The sequence below is a fragment of the Aythya ferina genome (assembly GCF_964211825.1).
Source record: "Aythya ferina genome assembly, chromosome: 2".
In the NCBI taxonomy this organism is placed as follows: Eukaryota; Metazoa; Chordata; class Aves; order Anseriformes; family Anatidae; genus Aythya; species Aythya ferina.
Window position 1 is genome coordinate 66,401,039 of NC_140297.1, and position 27,697 is coordinate 66,428,735.

Genomic DNA, 27,697 nt, shown 5'->3' on the forward strand with positions numbered 1-27,697 from the left:
TCAGGGACCCAAAAATACAGGCATGTTTTCTGTATCAGTCCAGAGCTTTTTCCTCCCCACACTCCCAAATTAGGTCTCAGTGATGTATCTGGATTTGTTGAATGGTGACACTGGTTGATATGAGCTACAAAATCACAGTGCATCCCACCATAAGACCTGAGAGCATCAAACACTGACACCGGTTGGTATAATGTGTGCTAAGACAGTCCACGAACATCTAAAATTCCCAAGCCGAGGGGTCAGCATTCCTGCTTTGACCAGAAAAAATAGTCATATATACATATATACATTATTTGGGGAAAATGGGCTTTAAGTTACCAACAGATTTGTCTGGAGAAATAACTTTGCACATCTGTGCTATCTTCTGGCATGAGACATATTGCAATCACATGCCCAGTGATCTGAACCATTCTCTCACTTGATGCAAGTCACCTACACATTTGATACAACTGGCTCCAGAGTTTCAGAAACACTGATCTCATGGACACAATGTACTTTCTAATTTTGTAATCTCAAAAAGTTTATAAATCTCATAAAGTCACTACTTTAGTCAGTAAAACTGCAACAGCCAGTACTGCTCCTCCTCCTCTGCCTCAAAAAATAAAATAAAATAAAAAGTTAATATACAAAAGGGAGGTTTCAATTTTTCAAAACTCCATTTATTCACCTGAATATTGCTAAGGTCAAGAAAAAGACTGCTACTGATTCATAGCAGCTTCTAAATCAAGTGCTGAAGTAGAAATCACTATGTACAATTTCAGCTCAGGAAAAAAAAAAAAAAAAAAAAAAAAAAAACAAGCTTCCTAAAAGATCACACGGTGATAGCTTTTATGCTTTCTCTGCCAAAGTCCTAGGAGTACTGTCCAACTCATCACATCAGAACATTTTTCTCTTCTATGACAGTTTTAATAAAAGCCATTTACAGATGTTAGAAACTGGTTCCAGACTCCTTTTTAATGAGCAAATACCGACTGAAATCCAAAGTGCTGTGACTATTCAAGGACCCCATCTTTAACGGGCTACTTTTACAGGCTTTTACAGCCTTGGGAGAGGAATGGGCCCCTCAGGCACTGTCCAGACCCAGGTCCACTCAAATACACTAAAATTCTCAAATACCCTTAAGAGTCCAGCAGCCTGGGGTGGCAATGGGGAGGGCTGTCAGCCACACAAACTTCTGATCCTTAGCGGGGCCTCTGCTGACATCTGCCATGGTTTTGACTGCTTCTGCAATGCTGTCTCCTTACAATTCTTTCCTGTTGGCAGATGGGTCTGGCATGCAGTTGCTCCCATTCCCCTGTACTGCACTGAGCTCCTCTCCTCCACCTCAGTCCAGCAACCCAGTTCCCAACACCAGCACTTCCCTGAGCCTGCAAACCCAAGAGCACTAACTGGACAAGCAACTCTTTCCTTCCAGTAGCCAAGTAATTTCCTGGCAGTTTACATCCCAGAACTGGCTTGCTGTCAGGGGTGGTGAAAACTCATGGAGATGCACAGTCTGCCTCTTTCCATGGTACTGTGCCATTAGTTGACTCTAACCTGTAATAAAGACATTTATGTCATTTCCTGTCTCTACCAGTAGAGTCCTTTCTTTTCTCTGAGGTGGTGCTCTGAGACTCTCTTCCTTGCGCATCATGTGCAGGGCACTGCAGCAAGCATGCACTTAGCTAGGAGATGGTGGGCAGTAGCCATAGGGAAGGGGTACATCAAAGGACAGATTTCTCTTCCTATCCCTCTCAGGTAGAAGAAATTTCTTACGGAGTACAGTTTCACACAGGTTATTCCTGCAACCACCTGTGAATTTTAGCAAAGTTTCCCCCTCTGCATTCTATCTAAACCTATCTAAATTTTGCAGTCATTTCTCCTGGCTTCAGTGACACCATGCTCAGCATGTGCTGTCTTCCAGTGCCATCTAGAGATACAGACTGGAAATAACAAGCTGATCATTTACATAAACATCACTTAAAATATATTTCAAGCTGATAAAACGGGTTGGTTTGATAGAGGCTGGTTATTTAATTGCTTTTGGAAAAAAAAAAAAAAAAAAAAAAAAAAAAGCTAGGAGTCTCCTATCTCCTCCCAGAAACTTTTTCTTTCTTTCTTTTTTTTTTTTTTTTTTTTTTTTTTTTTTTTTTTTTTTCTGTGATCTTATAATAACTATTTGTTGTCGGCCACTTCAATCACATTTCTTGCACACAATGGACACAAACCTACATACCTTAAATAAGCCAATGGCTTAGGGGACAGTTGCAATATAGACTGGGGAAAAAGTACGTCATATTTTGTAGGATTAATGCATTATAGTCCCTAAGGCCCAGTCCTTAGCTTACGTACATTAGCATTAATTTCATAAAGTGATACCAGAGAAGTGAAACTGACAGACAATATTTCATGCTGGTACACAGTATATGTGCAGGATGAAGGTATTTCATCACTAAGAAAAAGCGTGTGGAAAGAGAGAAAGTCATCAGCAAGACTGAAACACGTTGAGGGAAACAGAGTAAGCAAGTTGCTTTGTATAGTTGGATCAACTTATTCTTAGCTTTGACTGCTCATTTACTCATTATGTTTGCATGTCAGTTCCATGGTGAATCATAGCCACTGTGCTTGGTGTTTCACCTACACAGGACAAAGACATGGGTCTTGACCTGGAGATCTTATCTGTATGGCAAGACACATCTGACAGGTGCAGTCAGGGGAGCAGAGGGAATGGCGGCTCCATATAGAACACCTTGTAGCCTGGCTTGAGGTTTGACTTGAGTCTGTGCTGTTGAATAGCTTGAAGGCGTCGTGTTCCTATTGCCTGTGGGAACAAAGCTGAAGCAGCAGCAAGTCTTCCCATTGTGCCTCCGCTTCCTTACTGGAAGAGCAGGCAGACTTGCTCCAGAGCATAGCCAGGGAACAGCCAAATAGGATGACAGAAAATGCACTACACACCCATCTAATGATAATTCACACCAAAGATGCAGAAAACATATAGGCTAGCTCCTTACCAGCTTCTTAAAAACAGACTCTGTGTACTCCATCTTTCATGGAGTTCAGTGTACAGTTTATAGACTGTACAGTCTGTATCTGCTCTGGATTTCTCCATGTAAATTTTGACTGTTTGATTCTTCATGTGGCAGGGGAACAAATGACTTCATGCACTAATTCATACCTGGCCCCTTCAGAGAATCCAAAAAAGTACGGTGTCTCTTTGATGGCAGGAGGAAATGTGGAATATATTCTCAGAAAAAGACATCAAATTAAAAGAAGTGCTTAAATACATGCCAAGGATTTTTATGTCCCAACCAAGTATTTAAATCAGGTCATGTGAAAAAACAGTGTGGAGAAGGTGGAGAAAGAGGCAAGATGGTGATTTTACTAGATCTTTTGGTCAGAGCTTATGGAGCTATGCCAGCTGAGGCCCAAATTAAAGTGGACAGCAAAACACACACCACAGAAGTCAGCTCACACTTCTGCAGTGCAAAATGCTACTTCAGACACATCAGCTGTCAATATTGAACACTTTTCAATAAACACATACAGATTTTATTTGTTCTTAATCAACAAAGGCTTTTTGGATGCACACAATTTTTGGCTGCTACAAACCTGGTTTTGAAATTATTTTTTGTAAACCCCCCCCCCCAAAAAAAAAAAAAAAAAAAAAAGTCAAATTAATTTTTGAAAAATAAAAACCAGTGGATGCTTTGCCAGGTCCATCACTATGGGATGTGATCTGGAAAATATCATCAGTCCAATTCTCATGACTTTAGGCCAATTCCTCTTGATCCATGCCTGTGTGGGGACTGTGAAAAAAGTCAACCCCTTTGCTCCCAGCTACTACTTTGGCAGATTACTAAACCACTACAGAAGGTAGAAGTTGCAATTGATTGTTTTCACCATCTCTGCTGTTTCCAACACACAGCTGTGCTACTTGGTAAGCACAGCTGCGTGGCCCAGCCTGTGGCACTGACACAGACTGCACATTTCTGGCACTTTCAAGAGCAGCACCAGTTGCACCAGCCTTGTCAAAAGCTTGTGTAACCCACACTGTGTCTACTGTGAGGGGATCTCACAGAGGGAGCAATAAGAGTGTACCCAGCTCCACCCGGGGGAGGGTGATGGACAAGTGGAGAGCTCGTGGGTGAGAATTAAGGGGTGGGCTGGTATGGGGGACACTGTTGTGGGGGTGTACTACAGGTCACCAGATCAGGAGGAGGAGGTCGATGAGGCCTTCTACAAGCAGCTGGTAGTAGCCTCACGGTCACAGGCACAGGTTCTCATGGGGAACTTCAATTATCCAGACATCTGTTGGGTAAGCAACTTGGCCAGGCACACGCAGTCCAAACAGTTCCTTCAGTGTGCTGAAGATAATTTTCTGACGCAGGTGGTGGAGGAGCTGACAAGGCGGGGTGTGCTCCTGCACCTTGTCCTTACCAACAGGGATGGGCTTGTTAGGGATGTGAAGGCTGGGGGCAGCTTGGGATGCAGCGACCATGAGATGGTGGAGTTCCAGATAGAACTTGGTGGAAGAAGTAAGGCTAAAAGCAGGATTGCAACCCTGGACTGTCAGAGAGCCAACTGCCTGGGAGTATCTCATGGGCTAGGTTGCTAGAAGGCAAGGGTGCATGTGAGAGCTGGGCTACATTTAAACAGCACTTCTTCCAAACTCAGGATCAGTGCATCCCTAAGAGTAGGAAATTGGGGAAGGATGGCAGGAAACCTGTGTGGATGAGCAAGGAGCTCATCAATAAGATCAAAAGGAAGAGGAAGGTCTATGAAATGTGGAAAAAGGGCCTGTCCTCTTGGGAGAAATGTTGTCAGGGCCTGAGGGGATGTGACAAGGAAGGCTAAAGCCCACCTAGAGATGAGGCTTGCAAAAGAGATAAGAAGGGGTTTTTTTAAGTGGCCACTTGCTGAGGCGATCGGCTCTGGGGCAGACTCATGCTGCAGTGGAGCGGGGAGTCGAGGCGGGCAGGGCTTTTTTTTGGCATCGAGCCCACTCAAGGGAGCCACCAGGGCCCGGCAGCCCTCGCAAGGGAAGCTGACAAAGTGTGGGTGGTGCCAGAAGCACCCCCTTCCCAGCCGTTCAAAAGCTGCCCCTGGGGAGCGCAGCGACCAGGACGGGCAAACAGGGCGGGGCACGGCAGTTCGCGCAGGCAGGGCCCCTCAATGCTCATCCGCAGTGGTCTCTGCCTTCGGTACTGGTACTGGTAGCCTGCTTGCAAGAAACCTGACCATGGTATCAACCAGGCAGAAAACCATGGCCTCCGCATCTCTTGTGGCCTCTCCAGCCACCGTCACCGATGTGGCTGCTCAGATGGAGGGCTCGGGGAAACACTGCGCCGTCCAGGTCTTGGGCTGCAGGGTGTGCCCAAGTCTTCTGTCAGTATCCGACAGCAGCAGCGAGGGGTATGCCTGTGGGAGGTGTGCCCAGTTGAAGAGCTGCTCAGCCAGATAGCAGAGCTTCAGGAGGAGGTCAGCAGGCTCAGGAGCATCAGGGAGTCAGAGAGTGAAATTGACTGGTGGAGGTGTACTCTGCCCTCTCTGAGACAGACTCATGAGCCTGCCACAGCACAGGTGCCTCCTGCTGCGCAGAAGACAAAGTCCCCTCATCCCACCAGGCAGTAGGAGGAGACCTAGGCCATGGGGGGAAATGGAGGCAGGTTCCTGTTCGGGGTGGTAGGTGAATCCTGTCACTGCCCACCTCACTTTCCCATCTACCCTTATATAACAGGTATGAGGCTCTAGAATACAACAGTCAGAATGATGAAGTAGATGAAAGCCTGTCCCAGTTGGAGATGGTGTCTAAGGCAAAGCAGCCTACCCCCTGCATTGCTACATCATCTGTCAAGAAGGACTGAAGGGTTATTGTCATGGGGGACTCCCTTTTGAAAGGGACAGAGGGCCTGATATGCTGACTGGACACAACCGACAGGGAAGTCTGTTGTCTCCCCGGGGCTCGGGTGAGAGACTTAGCTAAGAAAGTCAAGTGCCTAGTATGGCCCACCGACTACTACCTGCTACTGGTCTTTCAGGCTGGTAATGACGAGGTAGCAACGAGAAGACCAAAAGCGATCAAAAGGGACTTAAGGGCTTTGGGGTGACTACTTAAAGGATCAGGGGCACAGGTTGTGTTTGCCTCTGTCCTTCCGATAGCGGGGATCGATGCTGACAAGTGGGCTCACCACATCAACACATGGCTTCAGGACTGGTACAACCAACAGAACTTTGGGTTCTTTGATCACAGGAAGGTCTACGCAACACCGGCCCTGCTGTCACCAGATTGGATGCACCTTTCTCAGAGAGGGGAAAGGGTTTTGGCTCATGAGTTAGCAGGGCTGATAGATAGGGCTTTAAACTAAAGTCGAAGGGGGAAGGGGATAAAACCAGGCATGCTGGTGATGAGCTAAGGGATGGTGCACTAGAATCAGAGGGACTGTGTGCCAGTGAGGTCCTTCGGTTGGCTCCACAAGGTGCTGTGTGTAGGGAAGTGCATTTGAAGTGCTTCTACACAAATGCACGCAGTATGAGAAATAAAATGGACAAGCTAGATGTCTTGGCCCAGTCCCACAGCTATAACATCATCAGCATAAACAAAACCTGGTGGGATGAGGCCTGTGGCTGGTGTGCTGCAATAGATGGTTACAGGCTCTTCAGAAGGGACAGGCAGGGTAGGCGGGGTGGCGATGTATGTGAAGCATGGGATGCACTACGTGGAACTTCAGGTTGTGGATGGCAAAGCTGAGAGCCTCTGGGTAAGGATTAAGGGACGAACAAATAAAGGGGATGTCGTGGGAATCTATTACAGACCACCCGGCCAGGACGACAACACCGATGAATTATTCTTTGCAGAACTAAGAGATGCCTCGAGATCAACTCCCCTTGTCCTTATGGGGGACTTCAACTTGCCAGACATCAACGGGGATCACCACACAGCAGACACGAGCAAGTCCAGGAGGTTCATAAAGCACCTAGATGATAACTTCTTGGTGCAGGTGCTAAGGGAGCCAACTAGGAAAGGTGTCCTCCTTGATCTGTTGCTGGAAAACAGAGAGGGTCTTGTGGGAGACATGGCAATTGGCGGCCGTCTCAGTCATAGTGACTATGAAGTGGTTGAGTTCAGAATTTATGGTGACAGAAGGAAAACTGACACCAAAACTTCAGCCCTGGATATGGGAAAAGCAGACTTCAGGCTGCTCAGGGAACTAGTCAGCAAGGTCCCCTGGGAAGCTGCTTTTGAAGGCATTGGCATCCATCAGTGCTGGTCAGTCTCTAAGCACTGCCTCCTAAAAGCACAAGATCAGGCAATTCCAAAATATCAGAAGGCAGGCAGGTGGGGCAGAAGGCCATCCTGGTTGACCAGGGATCTTCTACTGGAGCTTAGACGGAAAAGTGTACGGCTGCTGGAAGGAGGGTTAGGCGACAGGGAAAGATTACAGGGATGCTGTTCGTGTTTGTAGGGAGAATATTTGTGGTGCCAAAGCCCAACCAGAGTTGAAGCTGGCCATGTCTGTAAGAGACAATAAAAAGTTTTTTGTTTAGATATGTTAACAGAAAAAGGAGAACCAAAGAAAACATAGGTCCTCTACTTGACGGGGGAGGTCTCTTCACAGACAATGACATAGGCAAGGCAGAGACATTTAATGCCTTCTACACCTCTGTATTCAGTGCTAATAATGGGCTTTGGGACCCAGGGTGCCCTGAGTGGGTGGACCAAGGCGGTGGGAATGGCAAACTCCCAACCGACCCTGAACATGTGTGGGATTTGCTGCTCCACCTGGATCCATACAAGTCTATGGGTCTGGATGGGATTCATCCCAGGGTGCTCGGAGAGCTGGCTGAAGTCATCGTGGGACCTCTCAACTATTTTTCAATGATCTTGAGAATCTGGAGAGGTGCCAGTAGACTGGAAGCTGGCAAATGTTGTGCCAATTTTCAAGAAGGGTAAGAAAGAAGACCCTGGCAATTACAGGCCTGTCAGTCTCACGTCAGTGCCTGGTAAAATTATGGAGAAGGTGATTCTTGAAGTTATTGAGGCGCACCTGGGGGACAATGCAGTCGTTGGTCCCAGCCAACATGGGTTCATGAGGGGTAGGTCCTGCCTAACAAATTTGATTTCCTTCTATGACAAGATCACCCATCTAGTTGACCAAGGGAAACCAGCTGATGTGATCTTTTTGGACTTCAGCAAGGCTTTTGACACGGTTTCCCATAGGATCCTGCTGGACAAAATGTCCAGCATACAACTTAACAAAATCATACAATGGGTGAGCAATTCGCCCATTCTATGGTTCTATGATTCTATGATTCTTGTAGGGGAACTGCAGCTTCTCTCCATTGCCTGCATATCCCAACGTGTAGATCTACGGGCTAATTGGTTGGTGACTGAACTATAGAGATGGGTGGAGAGGTAACACCAGTTTCCTGCTGCAGAGGCTTTTCTAGAGAAGTCGTGTCTCTGAATAAATGCTGCAGTTAACTGAAAGTTCAATAGAGGGACTTAAAGTGACACCAGTGGGCTTTCATTCAGGCTCAAATGGTGCAAAGAATACCTCTAGGAGCGCAATGTATAAGATGATTCTTTCCATCATTTATCGGCAGTCCTGGCTATCGGGCAAGGTCCCAGTTGACTGGCAGCTAGCAAACGTGACGCCCAGCTACAAGAAGAGCTGGAGGGTAAAGCCAGGGAACTATAGACCTGTCAGTTTGACCTCAGTGCCAGGGAAGCTCATGGAGCAGATTATCTTGAGTGTCATCACATGGCACTTACAAGGCAACCAGGCAATCAGGTCCAGTCAGCATGAATTTATGAAAGGCAGATCCTGCTTGACGAACCTGATCTCCTTCTATGACAAAGTGACATGCTTGGTGGATGAGGGAAAGGCTGTGGATGTGTCTACCTTGACTTCAGTAAGGCTTTTGATACCGCTTCCCACAGCATTCTCCTCAAGAAACTGGCTGCTCATGGTTTGGACTGGTGTACACTTCATTGGGTTAAAAACTGGCTGGATAGCCAGGCCCAAAGAGTGTGTTCAGTTTTGGGCCCCTTGCTACAAGAAGGATATTGAGGTGCTCGAGTGATTCCAGAGAAGGGTGATGAAGCTGGTGAGGGGTCTGGAGAACAAGTCTTATGAGGAGCGGCTGAGGGAGCTGGGGTTGTTCAGCCTGGAGAAGAAGAGGCTCAGGGGCAACCTTATCACTCTCTAGAGGTACCTTAAAGGAGGCTGTAGTGAGGTGGGGGTTGGTCTGTTCTCCCACATGCCTGGTGACAGGATGAGGGAGGATGGGCTGAAGTTGCACCAGGGGAGGTTTAGGTTGGATATTAGGAAGAACTTTACTGATAGAGTTGTTAGGCGTTGGAATGGGCTGCCCAGGGAAGTGGTGGAGTCACCATCCCTGGAGGTCTTTAAAAGACATTTAGATGTTGAACTTAGTGATATGGCTTAGTGGAGGACTTGTTAGTGTTAGGTCAGAGGTTGAACTAGGTGATCTTGGAGGTCTCTTCCAACCTAGACAGTTCTGTGATTCAGTGTTTCTATGAGCAGAAACCTAGGGAACTGATGTGGTTCATGTAGGCTGGAATGTTTTAAAGGGCAATTGCAACAGAGCTCTTCCTGTGAATGCAAACCAAACAAAACTGATCATTCTGGTTTATAACGAGTTTTCAAATATTTGCCACTTCTGCTCTGAGAAGAAATTACAACAGTTCTGTGTTGCAGAGACCAATGTCTGGAAACCCTCTTGATGCTATTAACCTCACACAGATGCTCAAAAATTGAGCAAATAGGCCTTGCACATAAATAGCAAATTCTATATAACAACTTGTGAATACATGGCATAAAAAATGATAATGTTATGCTGACAATCCTTGAAAGCCCTGCATTGCACAGTGTCTTAAAGAAGACAGAAAAAGTGCAGGTTGTCAGCAGGAGCTCTGGACTGCTGAGTGAGGGATTTTTGCACATGCAGTTTGCACTGTGTGGATTGCAGAGAGACCAGGCTTGTCAAAGCAGTTTGACCCACAGAAGCAAGTCTGCACTACTGGGGATGACACATCTTCAAGGCGTGTGTGCTGCAATGTACCATGCTGGTGATGTGCAGCATTTTTGTAGAAAGACTGGGACTTTCCTAGAGAGCTGGCCAAAAGCTCAGGCTTGGCCTTTTCATTCTGGAGGTGGTGCATGGGTCATATTTAAAACTACCTTTTACTCTTCCCACTCAGCAGCTCACCATTACCTGAAAAATAAAGGAAAGAAGGAAAAAAAAAAAAAAAGATAAAAAAAAAAAGAGAGATTGCAGTACTCAGTCATCTAGCGATAAACCCTCTTCAGGCTGATTTCATGCAGATGACTTCTTGTTTAGTCTCAAGTACCTTCCTCTTTCTGTCTGCACTTAGCATTTCTTAAAAACACCACAAGGAATCACTTGCTTGGGGGTGGGGGCAGGTAGTCTTTTCTTGCCTAGACAGACTGAACTTGGAAAAGTACTTTAATTTCAAGTGATGCTTAAGCTACACTTAATCTTATCCAAGAGGTCTGGAGTCTGGAAATCCACTTACTTACAACTGAAATTTTAGAAGTTGAGTGTGTATGATATTTTTACACCTAATATAGGACATGTTATGAAAAGGCACTATTATGCTGTAGATTGTGGTAAATATTCAGTAGCAAAAATAATAATAATAACAAAAATATTTGTTGAATTAATGTATGTGGAAAATTACTCAGTTACTGAATGGAAAGGCTTTCTTCCAGGCTTTCTTAAAAACATGGTGTCGTTGAGTTCCAGAAAGACAGGGCCTACTCCTCCCACCAATACTCAGGAAAAACTTTTTTGTGTTACTCAGTAAGCGAGAGCGTTTCATCACATCTGGTATTTTTGTCAGTTCCCTTGATGTATAAACATAGTTCCCATTGGTATGGACTCATTTTGTAAGACTGGTCCTTGATTTTTGGTTGTATGGTGATCTCAGCTTTCCAGGCAGCAACAGTCCTTTTTTCATACGCTTAATTCCAGCCCACAGGTCCTATAATATCCCACTTCTCCTTGTAGCAGATAATGGCAGGAGATTTCCAGGGAGGTCCAGGTAAAGGACACTCCATTGTCTTGTCTGATTGATGTTTTCCACCCCCAAAGTATTGTCACTGCAAGAGTAAAAAAAAAAAAAAGGATATTTGGGGGCTGTCGAGTGCACATAGTAAATATGTCCTCTGCAACACATTAAATCTGGGTATGCATGAAGGTCTCCATGGGAAAATGAACTGTGGTGAGGGAGGCCATGAAGGCTGAGAAAGGTTGTGGCAGACAGCATGGATTAGTAGTTATTTTGTCCCCAAAGCTGTTTTTGTGATAATATAGACACAGTTGGTGTTTCCAAGGTAGGGCAAGCAGAGCTTGGATATGAAGTGTGCACTTACCAAGTACTGCAAACGATGGCCAAACACAATGACACCCCAGCCCATACCTCCAATTCCAGTTGTCCCAGCGTGTGCTCATGCAGGCCCTCGCTCAGCAGAGCACTTTGAGGAGGTGCTGAGTAACTGGTTCTCCCAAATTCTGCCCACAGATATCAGGAGAGGTGCCTGCTGGCACTGATTAGCTCTGGGTCAGGTCCCAAACCCTTCAGGACAGTCCTTGCTCTGGTAATTGCATGCTATGAACACTGAGTGTACTGTTGGCATGAAATGCATATTCAGAAAAAACACTTTTATTTTTTTTCTTTAATTTATTTTAACAGTAGGATTTTATTAGGTATGAAAGCACAGGTAAAGCATTTGTTGCAATCAATAACCCCAAAATCACTTCCATATAGATATGATTCAATATACAGTAATAAAAGTATTCCCCTTTGCTAACAGTCAGATACCACTCATTAAAGAAATCTCTCTTTCCTTAAAACAGGAGTTTAAATCTATTCATAGATCATTTGCACTTCAGGTGTATATACACACGAAAGTGTTGATGGCAAAACTGTGTAACAATTTCCCTACCTTTAAATTCTTCTCCATCTCTGTTCTGGGCAGAGGGTGCTGCTTTTGCTTCTACTTGTCCTCTTTCTCTCTCTTGATTCAATTCAGCGTTCAGCCTTGACATATAGTACAGCTTTTGTTTTTAAAATATTCACTATTTTAGAATATTTAATCTTTAACCAGAGGCATGTCAGTAGTTCAGTGCTGTCACAGGTCTTTTCCCATGGGTGATGGCAATCTCTCAGTGATGGGTAGCCCTGCAGAAGGCTATTTACATACATTTACATACATTTATTCTTTACAGAAGGCATTCTGACTTCAGAGGAAGACAGTTCCATCCTGGTCACTGGTGTTTAGGGTAATGTTGCTGTTCACAGTGCTTTCTGCATAGCTAGTTGAAGAGCTGACCTGGTAGCGACTGCAGGGCCCACAGAAGCACAGGCATGGGCAGTACTTTAAGCAAACACTGTAAAGGTATTTCCTGAATTTTTCCCCAGCAAAGGCATAGATAAGAGGATTGAGGCAGCAGTGACTGAAAGCAACGGTTTCAGTCAGGTGCATTGCGTAGTCCAGTGATTTAATTTGTTGGCAGTTTACAAATAACTCATAATGCTTTAAAGTCTCAAGAAAAATCAGCACATTGTAAGGGGACCAAAAGAGAAAAAACACAACCACCACAACCAAGGTCAGTTTTATGGCTCGTGTTTTTTTCTGATTTTTGCAGGACAGCAGGGTTTTGATGATCCCACAGTAGCAATAGCATATGATACAGACTGGGATGAGAAAGCCTATGGTGTTCAGTTCCACATTGCAGAATACTGGCCAGATGTTCTCCAGCTCCTGGGGGAACACAGGAATGCAGTCATTTTCTAACAGCTGGGAAAACACAAAATGTGGCACTGAAACTAAAACTGCTGTTGCCCATACTCCGCAAGTTATCAGAAAGCCCTGCTTCATGGTTCTGGATTTCAGAGAGTATGTTGCCCGGACAATAGCCAAGTATCTGTCGATACTGATCACCATGATAAAAAACATTCCCCCAAAGAAACCGATATAATACAGTGAAGAAACAACTGTGCATGGGATAGTCCCAAGGGTCCACCCCCGCACTGTATTGGAAGCCCAGAAGGGTAGGGAGACCACAAAGAGAAGGTCTGAGACAGCCAAGTTTAGAAGATAAATGTCAGTGATGCTTTTTTTACTTCCTGCTTTCAAAATGGCAAAAACCACCATGAGATTCCCCATGAGGCCAAGAGCAAACACAACAATGTAAAATATCGGCAGAAATATTTTCCCAAATTCTTGGATGTCAGTTTTATCACAGGTAAAAGCGTATTCATCGTAAGCGTATTCAGTTGTCACTTCTGGGAATGCTTCTGCCATGATGAATTTTCTGGCTAGAGACAACATGAATGACAAGGGAAAAGAGAAAATTGTTAGAGAGAGAGCCAGCATCTGCTATGGTGCAATACTGAGAAACCTCACCAACACACTTGCTTTGGGATTATGTCACAATTTTGGCTAGTGAGAGTTGTATGACTGTGGAGGTGATGGTAGATTACTAAAATAAGTCTAGACTCTTCTGTTATATGTACTTCACTGAAAATTAGCTCTTTAGTATAAGAAGAAATAAGTGAGAATGTTAAAGGCTGTTGAATAAGACCCTTCTCAGCAAATGAGGAGCAGAGTAGCAGCAAAGTGACATCCGAGTAGTTGAGCCCTGCAAGTAGTGCATCACAGCATGAGAAATGTGGACACTCTCCCAGTTGGCTGGGCAGTATTCAGGAAGCGATAATCTAAATGTAGCTGCTGATCAGCATGAGATGCCTGTCAGCATCAACTAGAGCTGAGCATAACCCCAGATGTTAACCCCAGGGTGGAAGTGTGGTAAGACGCCCAGCTTGGCCACACCTGAGCACATGTTTATGTGGCAGAAGCAAAGATTGCACTGGGACATCCATTGGGAGCAAGCATATCTTCGACGAGTTTTTTAAAAAATTCTCTTATATCAAATGAAGAGAAACTGTATTGACACTTTTCCTCAAGCACCAAAGCATAATGTGAGTGCTTCTGCCTTGAGTGCAAGATAGTCAGATTGGAGCCAGGGCTCATTAGCTCAAGGTTAGACTTCACCCAGACAGTGTATAAGGTGACGATGCATGATCTCTGGGCTCACTTGTTTGCACATCCAAAAACTTGGGGCACACACCATTCCTCTGCGCTCCCTTGGGATGTGACATTAAGTCTCTGTAAAGACTTTTGTTAGCAGGGAATCAAAATTGCTAGAGGAGTGCATAAGTTATTGCATTAGGTCTGCTCCTTGGCTTGGGTAAAGAACTTGTAAGTATCAGTTATTTGTGCTCTCTGTAAGAAATGAAGGGAAATTGAATGTGACGTGCTGTGCAGAAGCCCAGGGCCATGACCGCATGGCCAAAACACCTGTTAAAGCTGAAACTGAAAGAAAAGGTCAGTGTTAACAAAACTGCATCTAATAACTACCCCTTGGTCACAGTGTTGTGATTCTCTTACAAGAACCCCCATTGATACAAAGGTAGGATTCAGTTTAGTGACCCTAAGCTGTATCTAATAGGGATGCTTTACATCTCCTGCTACTGGGAGATATAGTCAGTACAGCCAGTGAAGAGCAGTGCATCTGATCCAATGCAGGTTGGACGAAGTCTGTTTTAAGACAAGACAGACGGACTGCTTTCTGGACTCTCCTGATCGTGTTGATGAAACCCCCTTTGACTGCAAGGAGAGCAGAGGCACAGTGGTAGACACCAATGGTCTTTAACTATTGACCCTTGGAGCAAAGCGTGTGGAATCCCAGCTTACATGTCCATGTTTCACTGAGCACAATAGCTTCCACAGCCTCTGTTTAAATAAGCCTTGCAGTGCTAAGCACGAAGTAAAAAGTATGTTAGAGCCCTTGCCCAAGAAGTTTCATATGATGTACTGGTAACTACAACAAACTCCCCTGTGGATGGCTCTTTTTACTCTACTTGTATTTTCTCCTAACACTTCACTGCTAGAGTGCTGTTTGTAGTGTGGGCTGTGAAGTTCTGACCTCTCATTTTGTAGTCACTTCTCAAAGGATTTTTTTTTTTTTTTGTGCCAGTTGGCAACACATACTCTCTGTTATAAGATATCTTGTTCTGAAAGTTCAAAGCATAGTTGTTTTCCCCAAAATTTAAATGAGAAGTGCCCATAGTCATTAGAAAATAATGTTTGTGGTTTTGCACAGGAAAAATGAGCTAGAAGAAGGGCTGTCTCAGCGCTGGCAGTTTCAGGGCATGAGAATGGTGCGGGGGGGGGGGGGGGGGGGAGGGTGCAGCATGCATCCGGCAGGCACACCCACAGGCTGGGCAGCTCTCACTGCATCTTCAACAGGGAGCTGAGCCTGTCTGCAAGACCATCTGGCTCCTTGCTTGTAGCCCAGTTTAGTTTGTCTGCTCCTGGAAATGTGCACAATTATAGGGAAATGAAGAGGAAAGGCCTAGCTAGGTGCTGGAGCAAAAGCTGATGGGAATAGTAAAGCAAGATTTTAATTTTCTACTGGCGAGACAGCTAATCAGTGTTGCCTACAGAGACGGGTGAGAGGTTGCCCATCTCTTCTTGTGTCTGCCCAGACATTGCTTTATCTACCATGTAGAGGGATACAGAAATGAGCAGGAGACATAGTATAAAATCCAAACAGCCCAGCATTTTCTGCCTTCTCATTCTGACATTTTCTTTCAACTCTTCATAGACCAAATGCCTGCAGCAGGTCCCTTTAAAACGGAAAGAAGTGTCAGGGATGCACCAAAGGCTCTCATGCTGAATATGAGTCACTAAGACAGCCCACCTTACTCCCTGCTAGATATTTTACTGCACCCATCTGCACAGTGCCAGAGTGTCCTTCCTGCCCCGTGGGCTGATGTGCTCCACAGCTGGTTCTTCACTGATGTACTGGGAGCAGTAGCAGGTGGCTACCAGAATAGTCAGGGGACAGAGCACCTGGCATATTAGAGGAAGATGAGCGGTGGGTTTGATCAGCCTTAACAAGAGAGGGCTAGAGGACCCAAGGTCCTAATCTTCTCACTAGGTATTCCTGTCTGCAGCTACCTAGTGAGAAGGTGTAAAGGAGAAGCAGGGAATTTTTTCTCAGAGGAATAAGAGGCAATGGCCATGTTACTTACTAGCTGGAAAATATTTTCACTGTGAGGGTGGTCAAACATGAGAACAGGGCTTCAGGAACATAGTGGGATTTCCATTCCTGGAAATGTCTGAAACTTGGCTGGCCCTGCTCTGGGCAGGTCTTTGGCCCAGAGACCTCCAGAATTCCCTTCCTAACTTGATTCTGTGACAAATCAGGACAGAGGCTACAATGCTGCTGCAAAGTGCCCCAGCATTTCTGCTGTGTGAGAGCTCCTGTTTCAGACAGAAATTCAGAAATTTCAGAAATTAATCATTTGGAGAGAGGGAGCTTCCACTGTTTCACTGTCTCCTCTCAGAGGGCCAATAGTTATGCTCATCATTCCCATGCTTGCTCCCTGATTTCATGTCCAGAAAGGTAGCTTGTTCCTCTGGGGGGTTTCTGTATGAGTTGGTACATGCTGATAAGTTGTGTTGGACACACAAAAGATATTGTAAGGAAAGGTATTTCCTTACACTTGCAAGGAAATGCAGCTTCTGCCACAGAACAGTCCTCAGGGCTGGCAGCCTTCTGCACAGGCTGCTTCCACAGGCATTGCCTGAAGAAAAAACTGAGCTTAGAATGGGCCAATTCTTCATGCAAGAGCACTCACACAGAGGTGCAGGATGAAATCCTGGCCTTAATGAAGTAAAGGGGAACTTGGGCCAGGGTTTTTCTTGAAGTGCTTTTCAGTGAGCTCATTGGTGGAGATAATTTATTTCTACAGTAGCATGTTATTTCCTCTACCTCCAAATGGGCTATTACAAAACCCATGGAACCTCTGCTGATGGAAAGGGTAAGATCCCATGTAGCACATACAGCAGCAGGAAGGGATATTGGCAGCATCCAAATCTGCTGTCACAGTCTGTGTCTTGTTCACTCTCTATTTGATAGATTTGGTATCCATCCAACTGCACATTCATATCCTCCCACTGTTACTCATTCTGCATACCCAATATAGTCAGTTCTTTTTAAAAATTTAGCACCTCTGATACCACTTTCCTCAGTTTAAGCTGATATTACCCAGCAGGTGGGCTGCAACCAACCAAAGGTCTCACAAAAACAAACAAACAAATAAACATGTCAGATAAGCATCTTGCAATAAAACTTTATTGCACTCTGGAGTGAGGATCCGAACTCTGCCCACCCTTCATCCTTCCTGGCCAGGTGTCCTCTGTCAGCCTTGCAGAACCCACCCCATGCATGTGATATCTCACTGTCCAACTAAACCCAATTTTCTCTCTTGTGTTTATGATAAATGTTTAAATAAGGGAAAAAGTTAACTGAAGACTGCAGAGGATACCAAGTAAGGATGGAGTGGCTGCAATGTTTCTCAGCTAGGCATTTTCCTTTGCTGAATACAGGAAATAGTAGATTCACTTCTGCTTCTCATGGAGCTCTACAACCACTTTTCTCTCTCTCCCCATTTCCCCAGCAGCTTTGCACCCTACACCCAACAAAGACTTCTGCTTTTAGTAATGCTTATAGTTGCCTAAAAGACAGTAGTAGGCAGGATGAAAACCCTATTTCTCAACACAGCTATTCCCAGACAATCTGTGTCGTGTATGCTATATGTAGTGCATAGAGAAGTGAAATTGTGAGAGAGTCGCAAACTCCCTAAACAACAGAAGTTGCATTTCAGCCTTCAAACATCCCTGGCATCAAGCCGGGTGACACAAGAGCAAAATCCTGTCTGCACATCTCATCTTACTCATTATCAGCCTAATGCCATGTTACAAGCTTTTCTGCCAACAAGCCAGGTCTGCAAGCACTTGGGCTTTTCATGATGCCTCTGCTGCCAGTGAATAAAAAGCAGCCAACAAATAAAACCAAACGGATTTCTGCAAGAGGGTCACACTTCAGATTTGCACAATATGCTGATAAAGTGTTCAAATCTCAAGAAGATTTTCACACCTTAGTCAGCACTTCTGGGTGAGGTTGACTTAACTTGCTTTTCTTGTGCAAACAGGGCATGTTTTCAGCCCAGGAGGCTTGAGCTGCATACTGGCAATTCAGCCTGATGCTAGCCCAGGGAAGCTGGCAGGCTTTGTGGGGACCCGTGTGAAACCCCATGGGTGCATTTGCCTTTGTCACCTTTAGATCTGAGCTGCCACCACCCTGCCCAAGTAAAAGCACTGTTGTCTGTGTGCAGTCATAGCTACACCCATCAACCTTCCACCTGCCAGTGATTCTCGCTAAGACCATGGGGATGCCCTTGGCTACCTCCAAATGAAGTGTCATAGCTGTTGGTAGCACTTCTAGCATACACACACATGAAATTAAGGGAACTAACAAGATCTAGGTAGAAATAAGCAGGAGGGAAGTGGGCTAAAAGTCTTACTAGCACTAAAAGTCTTACTCTTCACTAGTCCTGGTGAAACTCTTAACCAACCCAGTGCAACACATCCACCATGCACTCACCAAGCTGCTGCAGACACCTCTAACTGTGGTTTAGAGGACACCAAGGACAAAGCACAGATGTGTGGGCAATGCACAAACCAGAGCTGGGGCCTGGTTTCTAGTCTTACACCCAACTGGTTGTTGTAGCTTCAGAGCTGGGCAGCTCTGTCCTTTGGGGATGGTCTCTGAAACTGCTTGGTGTCGTGATAGCTAGCTAGGGCCCAAAGTAGGCCCATTCCAGCAGATGCATTTCCTTTAAATTGAGCCTTTCATCCAGTCCTGAAATAGGGACACTTTCTACAAGTGATGGCAAGAGCTGTCACAATGCCAATACTCAAAAGCAGGAAGCAAGATAGAACAGGTGGTGCAAGCTAATGCTTATCCTGGGCAAAATAAAATTTAAAGAGTAAAGGGAGTAAAGGGTGAGAGTGTAGCTAATGCTGCTGCGTGGCTTTATTAAAAAAACAAAAAAAAAAAAAACAAAAAAAAAGCCTTGGTTTGATGACAAGGTTGATAAAAGTTGTTATGTTGGAGATTTGCAGCTTTGGCTGGAATTGCCTGATGATCTGAATGGCGCTGTCTCCAGCCCAAAGTAACATAAACCCCATAAAGCATTACAATGGAACTTGACATGATTAGCTCTCAGATCTCAAAAAACAGTTGTCAGTGAGGGAAGCTCTACTGAACTGGATATATTGCTTGTAAAATCTCTGTGGGAACCATGAGTACAGACTCAAAAATGCTTCAGTGGTCTGAAAGCGAACTGGGAATCAGAGCTAGCAGGGTGAAGTGATTAAAATGCTAGAGAATTGCACAGAGATTCAGCCAGCTCTGAGTCATCTGGGGTTTCTGAGATGATTCACCTTGGCTTTTATTGTAGCCAAAAGTTATATGCAGGTGGGCTGAACACCACAGACCATGCCTTGAGCATGGGGTGCATCCACCAGGAAACCCTGAAGCAAACATGGGCAGACACTGAAACTGAGTGCCCAGCTAGATGTTTCAGTACAAAAAGCTGATGCAATCTTTGGGTGTTCACAGCTGTACTACATGGGAAGGAGCAAAGGAGGGAAGATTTTACCATTGTAGAGCTTGCTACTAGGGCTGTAGGCATACTTCAGGTGTCCGAGCTTATAAGAGGTGAAGACAGTATAGAAAAGGCATAGCCACCCAGGTGATGAATCGTCTGAGGAAAGTCCTCAGTGAAAAATTCACTGTTGTCTGCTGAACTTCTGGAAAGAAAGTGTATTGAAGTGAAAATTGTATCACTTTTGCTCTTGTTAACAGTCTTGCTAATCTAACTAACACGGGGCAGTTCACATCAGAAACACACAAGCTAGAAATCATATATACATATTTAACAGTGAAAGGTGCGTGACTGGCACTTCAAGCGGGAAAAGGGGACTGTTGTACATCTGAGGGCCTCCACATCAAGAGAAGTCATCAGTATGGGAATCAGGCTTTAGCCAGATGCAGTGGAGGAGCACAGCACAGGGAGCCTGAATAAAGTCCTATAGCCTCTGATGGGAAGGGAAGCAGAGCAAACAAGCCATTGGGACACTCTCAGATGCATCCTTGCTCCCTGCTCCCACACTCCTTCTCTGATTACTTTAAGGTGAGGAAATTTCTTTCTTTGATATTTCTTTTTTTTTTTTTTTTCTTTTTTTTTGCCTCAGTCTTTAGCGGCAATACCGGTTGTTCTCTGGATACCCAGTACCCTGAGCTGGTGGAAGGGGATGGGGAGCAGGATGTGGCCCTCACTATCCACGAAGAAATGGTTAGTGACCTGCTACGGCACTTGGATGTGCACAAGTCGTTGGGGCCGGATGGGACCCACCTGAGGATACTGAGAGAACTGGCAGAGGAGCTGGCCAAGCCGCTTACCATCATTTATCAACAGTTCTGGCTATCAGGGGAGGTCCCAGTTGACTGGCGGCTAGCAAACGTGACGTCCATCTACAAGAAGAGCCGGAGGGCAGACCCGGGAAACTACAGGCCTGTCAGTTTGACCTCAGTGCCAGGGAAGCTCATAGAGCAGATTCTCCTGAGAGTCATCACGCAGCACTTGCAGGGCAAGCAGGCGATCAGGCCCAGTCAGCATGGGTTTATGAAAGGTAGGTCCTGCTTGACAAACCTGATCTCCTTCTATGACAAAGTGACGCGCTGGGTGGATGAGGGGGAGGCTGTGGATGTGGTCTACCTTGACTTCAGCAAGGCTTTTGACACCGTCTCCCACAGCATTCTCCTCAAGAAACTGGCTGCTCTTGGCTTGGACTGCCGCACTCTTCGTTGGGTTAAAAACTGGCTGGATAGCCGGGCCCAAAGAGTCGTGGTGAATGGAGTCAAGTCCAGTTGGAGGCCAGTCACTAGTGGCATTCCCCAGGGCTCGGTGCTGGGGCCAGTCCTCTTTAATATCTTCATCAATGATCTGGATGAGGGCATTGAGTGCACCCTCAGTAAGTTTGCAGATGACACCAAGCTAGGTGCGTGTGTCAATCTGCTCGAGGGTAGGAAAGCTCTGCAGGAGGATCTGGATAGGCTGCACCGATGGGCTGAGGTCAACTGCATGAAGTTTAACAAGGCCAAGTGCCGGGTCCTCTGCCTGGGGTGCAATAACCCCAAGCAGAGCTACAGGTTGGGAGATGAGTGGTTGGAGAGCTGCCTGGCGGAGAAGGACCTGGGAGTGATGGTTGATAGCTGAATATGAGCCAGCAGTGTGCTCAGGTGGCCAAGAAGGCCAACAGCATCCTGGCTTGCATAAGAAACAGTGTGACCAGCAGGGCTAGGGAGGTGATCGTCCCCCTGTACTCGGCTCTGGTGAGTCCGCACCTCGAGTACTGTGTTCAGTTTTGGACCCCTTGCTACAAGAAAGACATGGAGGTGCTTGAGCGGATCCAGAGAAGGGCGACGAAGCTGGTGAGGGGCCTGGAGAACAAGTCCTACGAGGAGCGGCTGAGGGAGCTGGGCTTGTTCAGCCTAGAGAAAAGGAAGCTCAGGGGCGACCTTATTGCTCTCCATAGGTACCTTAAAGGAGGCTGTAGCGAGGTGGGGGTTGGCCTGTTCTCCCACGTGCCTGGTGACAGGACGAGGGGGAATGGGCTTAAGTTGCGCCAGGGGAGTTTTAGGTTGGATGTTAGGAAGAACTTCTTCACTGAAAGGGTTGTGAGGCATTGGAACAGGCTGCCCAGGGAAGTGGTGGAGTCACCATCCCTGGAAGTCTTCAAAAGACGTTTAGATGTAGAGCTTAGGGATATGGTTTAGTGGGGACTGCTAGCGTTAGGTCAGAGGTTGGACTCGATGATCTTGAGGTCTCTTCCAACCTAGAAATTCTGTGATTCTGTGATTCTGTGATTTTTTTCAGTGATTTATTCTCAGGTCAGCTGGACCATTTTTGTGGCCAGGCAGAGTTCTGCAAGCTTGTTAATTGCTTATCAGTTTGGGTGCTTTATGGAGATTCCCCCAAGACTTTGACGCTAAGATTTTTAAAAACAAGTAGCGATCTAGGCCACTTCATTATTAGATTTTCCAACTCAAGAGGAAGAATGCTGAGTGTTTTCCAAAAATCAGGGCATTCTAAGTAAAAAATAAAAGCCTTGGAAATGGAAGCTGATCAAACCACTTCTGATGAAGACAAATGTAAGCCTGAATATTGCAGAAGTTTGTAGTCCCTTAACACAGACATTTAGGTCAAAGATAGAGAAGAAAAAAAAAAAAAAAAAAAAAAAAAAAAGCTCCTTCCCTGTATCAGTTCTACAGTTTTTACACCACCACACCACCATCACAAATTAATTAGAAGCACTAGCTTCTACAATTTTAAATTAGAAACACTGGCTGGAGGTGAGAAGCATGTAAACCTATAAATTTAAACCAATAATTATAGGTAAAAAATATATATGTTTGAAAAGATCAGGTTTGGATTGGACAGGAGGAAATAGTATAGAGTCCAGGATTTCTGCCATCTTCACCTAAGGTTTTGTAGCACCAGAAAGTGCTTTCTCAAATATGCTCTGAGAGTGGTGCTAACCTGGAGATAACTTTAGGGCAGCAAGAATCCAGGGCACAACCCAGCTTAGTCCATTGCATCAGAATGAGATATATTATGATAAGAAAGAAGGAAAGAAGGAAAGAAGGAAAGAAGGAAAGAAGGAAAGAAAGAAAGAAGGAAGGAAGGAAGGAAGGAAGGAAGGAAGGAAGGAAGGAAGGAAGGAAGGAAGGAAGGAAGGAAGGAAGGAAGGAAGGAAGGAAGGAAGGAAGGAAGGAAAGAAAGAAAGAAAGAAAGAGAGAAAGAGAGAGAGAAAGAGAGAGAGAAAGAAAGAGAAAAAGAAAGAAAAGAAAGAAAGAAAGAAAGAAAGAAAGAAAGAAAGAAAGAAAGAAAGAAAGAAAGAAAGAAAGAAAGAAAAAGAAAGCAAGCAAGCAAAGAACAGAAACGTGGAGCTATTACTGTCTGCCAGTGGTGAAGACTTTACTACCTGTGCTTCAGAGCAACCACAGAAATATAATTTTGAACAAGAGCTAGAGATACTTATACTGTGGTCCCACCCAGCTGGCCAGCGCAGGGGTCTCATTTGGGATGTTTGTGTTAACTTCACAACAAATTGGACTGAGCCCTGGTCCCAACAAGGCATCCTGCCCCCAGCCACATCCCCTCATTAGCTTTTTTTTTCTGTTCCATCAGGAAGACTTGCTGCAAGCTGCCCAGGGGGGACAAAACCACCGAGGCTGTGTGTGGTTTGGTGGTGCCATGGCAGCTTGCCCCTGTGGTTATTGCTGTATTTATAATAAAACCTGTAAGTCTTGTAATGCTTTAAGCTCCTTCTCAACACCAGGGAGGACAAAGTGCCCCTGAGTCTGTGGCCAGGCAGATAGGGTGCCATGGGTCCCACCTGCTCCCTGACATCTTTCTCTTCAAATTTACTCAAAGCCATTCAGAGGGTCTTTTGTTCCTGCTGTATCCTTAGGTTTCTCTACAAAAACTCAGGTGATTTTCTTGATCTTGTTATTGCTGTTATTCTTTAGATAGCAACATAAATGAACATGACCTTAATGGAGCAGGATATGGGCTCAGCTTTCAGAACATGACTTGTAAATGCTCTTGAGCAAGTGAAGTTGCAGATAAGCATATCAAGGCATTTTCCTGGTATGCTATCACTAATTCAAATAATTCTTCTCAATGGGAGCTAAGCACTGGGGTGCTTTTGAAAACACCACAAGGCATCAGTCTGAACCTCTGGTAGCACAAGTACCTTTAGAAATCTGGCCATACAGAGCTCACAGCCCTAAATATCAGTTTCAGAAATGACTTAAGCACTTTTTAAGCACTTAGGAGAATATGACCTGACAGTGTGATCCTGTGTAGACCATGCGTCCTAAAACAGGTTCAAAAATCATCAAAAAACGGTTCTGAATTTTTCACACATGCCTCTCAAGGTTGTGATTTTGTGGTCTTGATGCTAGGACCAGATCCATGGATATGGGCGTTAGGGTGCTATACTGCACTTTTGCAACCTGAGATAGCTTCCAGGCAGTGTCAGCCCCCAGGGACCTGCCACAGGATGGGAAAGTGTGAGAAATGTGTAAGACTCATACTGAATGCACCCAGTTAGCTGTGTTGGCTGGAAGAACCACACTTATATCCCTGCAAAAGCAGTGCAGCACTGTGATGGAGGCTTCTAGTGGCTACCTTCAAGGTGCCCCCAAGGGCAGTGGCAGAGCTGAAGAGGGAAGAGGTTCCTCCAAGAGCTGCCCACTGCAGAGCCAGTCTGGGGTGGTCATCTGGCTGGATGATGGTGGCCAGGATCACATTTTTCTTGAAAAATTTGCTTCACAAACATTTCCTCTAGCCTGGTAGTTTCCCTATTTGGCGTTTCCATTTAGACAGTTGCTCATAATGCTATTTCTCTATTTTTACATGCATACTTGAGTGTTTTACCTGTTTTCCCTTACCTGCTTTCCCTCAGTATTTCTTTTCCCCAGGCCTTCCCTTCTTAAGTGGCATTCAAATTTTGTTTGTGTTTTCTGTTGAAGGAACATCAAAAACAGACAATTGTTAATAGCAGTGTGCCCTGTTTATGCTTGTTTGTAGTTACCACTGGTTCCATCCTCCTGCCACCTTTATTGCTGCGCCTATTTACTTCCTGCCCCTTGCTTTTTGTTATTAATAATATCACATTGCCATGGCATCCTTGAGAAACCTGAGAATGCTCTCCAGAAATGGGAGATCTGTTAAATCATCTTCTATAATCCTCCTTTTAGAGGGCAGTGCACATTATCCCTTGACTGTGTCCAGATGAAATTATCCCTGGCAAGATTGCATTATCCTCTGGCCAACCTCCCAGTTCACCGTTTGTTCTCCTATTCACTTTGTCCAAGTTTAGCCTTTTCCTCCTCCTTTTGGACTTTTTCTTCACTGCCCAAACTTTTGTAATTCATTTCAGGTGCTCTCTTTTTTTTTATTCTGTTGCCCAATTCACTGCCTCCGCCTGCATTGCCTCTGCACAGAGCTTGCCAGAGCAGACCAGATTTTGGGAGCCACTGTTTCTGCATCTATATTTATATCACACAAGTACTTAATAGGCTGCTGCAACTTTATTACCAAAATGTCTCACCAAAATGATCAGACACCTCTGTGCAACATCCTTCCCACAGAAAGAGGCTGAATCACAGAGAAATTAAGTAATGTGGTCATAAAGAAAGTTGGTTTCTCAAGTTTTGGGACTTCTGTCATATCATTACCCAGTCTGTCCACATTAGACACTAGCTATCATCTCTACCAAAACACTGTATTGGGCCGTCTTTGATCATCATTGATGTTTGTGGTGGTGGTTCGCTGTCCTAAACCAAAAGCAAGCAGTGCTGGCAAGTGCCTGCCAGTGCTGTCAAGCACCGTGTTTGTAAAATCCCTGCAGGCATCCAAAAAAAATAAAAATCTAATGAAGTAGAAGGGCTTTATCTTCTTGGTCCATCCTTTTATGCTGATGCTACACACTATTCACCTGTCAGGTTTTGCTTTAACCTTGAGGACTTCTAGTAGGGGGTGAATATTCCTCTCACTACAAGATGCCACAAAAAAACAGCTACCAAATAAAATGTCTTTGTCCTGGTCTGCTTTGACTATTAAAACTGTTCCCCTTTCTACTTGCACGGTTCATAAACATTTCCACCACTTCATCTATACCCAAAGTAAGTATCACTTAGATTCCCAGAGTTAAGCAGTGAAGAGCTTCCCAAAGTTCATGACACAACAATCTTATCATCCTGCTATGGCAAAGTATAGGTGAAATATACTTGTCTCTTACCTTAATTCATAGTTGCGTTGAAAACCGATGTTTTCTTCAGGCTGAGCCTGATGGTTTTCAAATGTGTATTTCCTCTTCTCTAGTGCTTCTGCCTGTCCTATGAAACCTGAACTATGAAGCAGGGCAGCTTCCTGGGCTGAGCTTCAGGGCTGAGCTGAGAATATTAATGTACCCACTATGGTCCTCCTGTCATGTTGTGAAATAGTGAAGCAGGATATGGCCAGTCAGAGGAGCAGAAGTGCCTACAGAAGGACTGCAGAGGAGAGAAGTAATCCCTTGGGATCTTCTCATCTTCACCCCAACCAGGTGCACGGTGCTGGGGGCATTTCATCCAAATTCTGGCCTTTGTTGTGAGAGTGCAGGTCTCCCAGGACTGCACCAGGGGATGGAAAGGACCAAGCCTCAGACCTGGGGATGGTCTCAGATGCCAGGGGCTGGGGGGAGCTTGGGTGGTGACTGGGAGCATGGACAGTGTGGTGGTACTTTTGCTGCAGAGGGTTCTCCTGCACACTGGTCCCTGGTAACCACTGCAGCCCCAAAATTACCATTGCGAGTCACTGGTCATAAGGTTTGTACTGAGTTTGTACTGAGGCTTGTCAGGTCTACTTTGCCTGGACTTTCAGCTTACCTTCTGTCAGCTTTCTTTTACTTGGTTTAGCAGTTGCAGCACTTCCTCTAATTGACTAGGTGTCTATGGCTAATTTCTTTTACTTTTGTTTATCTTTGTGGTACAACTACACTTTTGTACAGATAGTAATGAGCAGTGATTCTATGCAGAAAGAGGTGGTTTAGAGCTGTCACAGTGGTGTAGTGTAGAGAAATACAGGTCTGGTATGACAAGCAGGGGCCACAAGCCTTGTGGACGCAAGGGTGCAGGCACAGGAGGCCTTGAGACTGGCATTACACTCACAATAAATTATTGACTTTACCTATGCTTGCTGCTTCTTTGCCCACAAATAAGGTTTTGAGCATAACATCTCCCTGCAGACCACTGGACGGGAGGAGTATGACAGCTTAAAGTTTTAGCATTAATCAAGGAGCCTTTCTGTCCCCAGACCAGGGCACTCAAGATGCTCAGGGCTGTGTTAAGGGTGTGCCTGTAGTCGTGGTTTAGTGCACAGTGCAGTGCACCCCAGCTGGGATGAGTAGCACATTTCCAGGCACTGTGACAGGAAGCTGTGTGCTGTGTTATTGTGGGGATGCAAGGCACCGCCTCCACCTGGGGGATGTACTACTGCCAAGATCCTCGAACACACTCCTACAAACACCTCCAGGTACTGTCCCTGCCTTAGGTGCCATTGGGAATTTGAAATGCTGGTCCAGTGACATGACTCAGTTTTGAGACCTTTCTGCACCCTGTAGTACTGCTGGAGCCTGAATCTGTGACACATGGGAGGAGACACACAGGATGCTCAGCATGTTGGCTGGGACCATGCAAGCTTGGTCCCAGGCACCCCCTGTACTGCCAGAGCTGGATAGGGTTTTGAGGTGGAGAGCATCTTCCAGGCGGTCTGAGCTGTTTGCTCACTGACTGATGCAGCAAGCTACCAGGCAAACACTCTTGTATAAATTTAATCCTCTTATTTCTGCCAACTGCATGAGGTTTTGTTGTTGTTGTTCTTGTTTGTCCTTTTCCTTCCTCTCCTCTCCTCTCCTCTCCTCTCCTCTCCTCTCCTCTCCTCTCCTCTCCTCTCCTCTCCTCTCCTCTCCTCTCCTCTCCTCTCCTCTCCTCTCCTCTCCTCTCCTCTCCTCTCCTCTCCTCTCCTCTCTTCTCATATCACCTGTCTAACTGGGTTTTAATTAGGGTTACATCTCCAATGATTGTATAGAAACATGATGCAGATTGAACTCAGCGCCAACTGAATTATGCAAGTGAT

At 45.4% G+C, this 27,697-nt stretch overlaps 2 protein-coding genes across 4 annotated transcripts in view; one reads left to right on the top strand and one right to left on the bottom strand.

The window, feature by feature from the left end:
* The window catches only part of LOC311432951 (C-C chemokine receptor type 8-like), a 122,155-nt gene that overhangs the window by 84,916 nt on the left and 9,542 nt on the right, over window positions 1-27,697 (top strand). The gene's annotated exons all lie outside the window — the stretch shown is intronic.
* CX3CR1 (C-X3-C motif chemokine receptor 1) lies at window positions 11,688-25,929 on the bottom strand. Of its 3 annotated transcripts, none has more exons than XM_084511596.1 (3): window positions 25,821-25,929; window positions 24,469-24,540; window positions 11,688-13,348 (listed from the first exon to the last, which is right to left on the bottom strand). In XM_084511596.1, exon 3 carries the CDS (start codon window positions 13,332-13,334, stop codon window positions 12,270-12,272), a length of 1,065 nt encoding a protein of 354 aa, XP_084367722.1. In that variant the 5' UTR covers window positions 13,335-13,348; window positions 24,469-24,540; window positions 25,821-25,929; the 3' UTR covers window positions 11,688-12,269. The 3 variants fall into 3 exon arrangements, 2 of the variants coding, with proteins under 2 accessions (XP_084367722.1, XP_084367723.1); XR_014690444.1 differs by having other exon boundaries at window positions 12,729-12,791; XM_084511597.1 differs by lacking the exon at window positions 24,469-24,540.

Excerpts from the sequence above, each read along its gene's own strand:
- CX3CR1 (XM_084511597.1), bottom strand. The coding sequence starts at position 13,334 with ATGGCAGAAGCATTCCCAGAAGTGACAACTGAATACGCTTACGATGAA.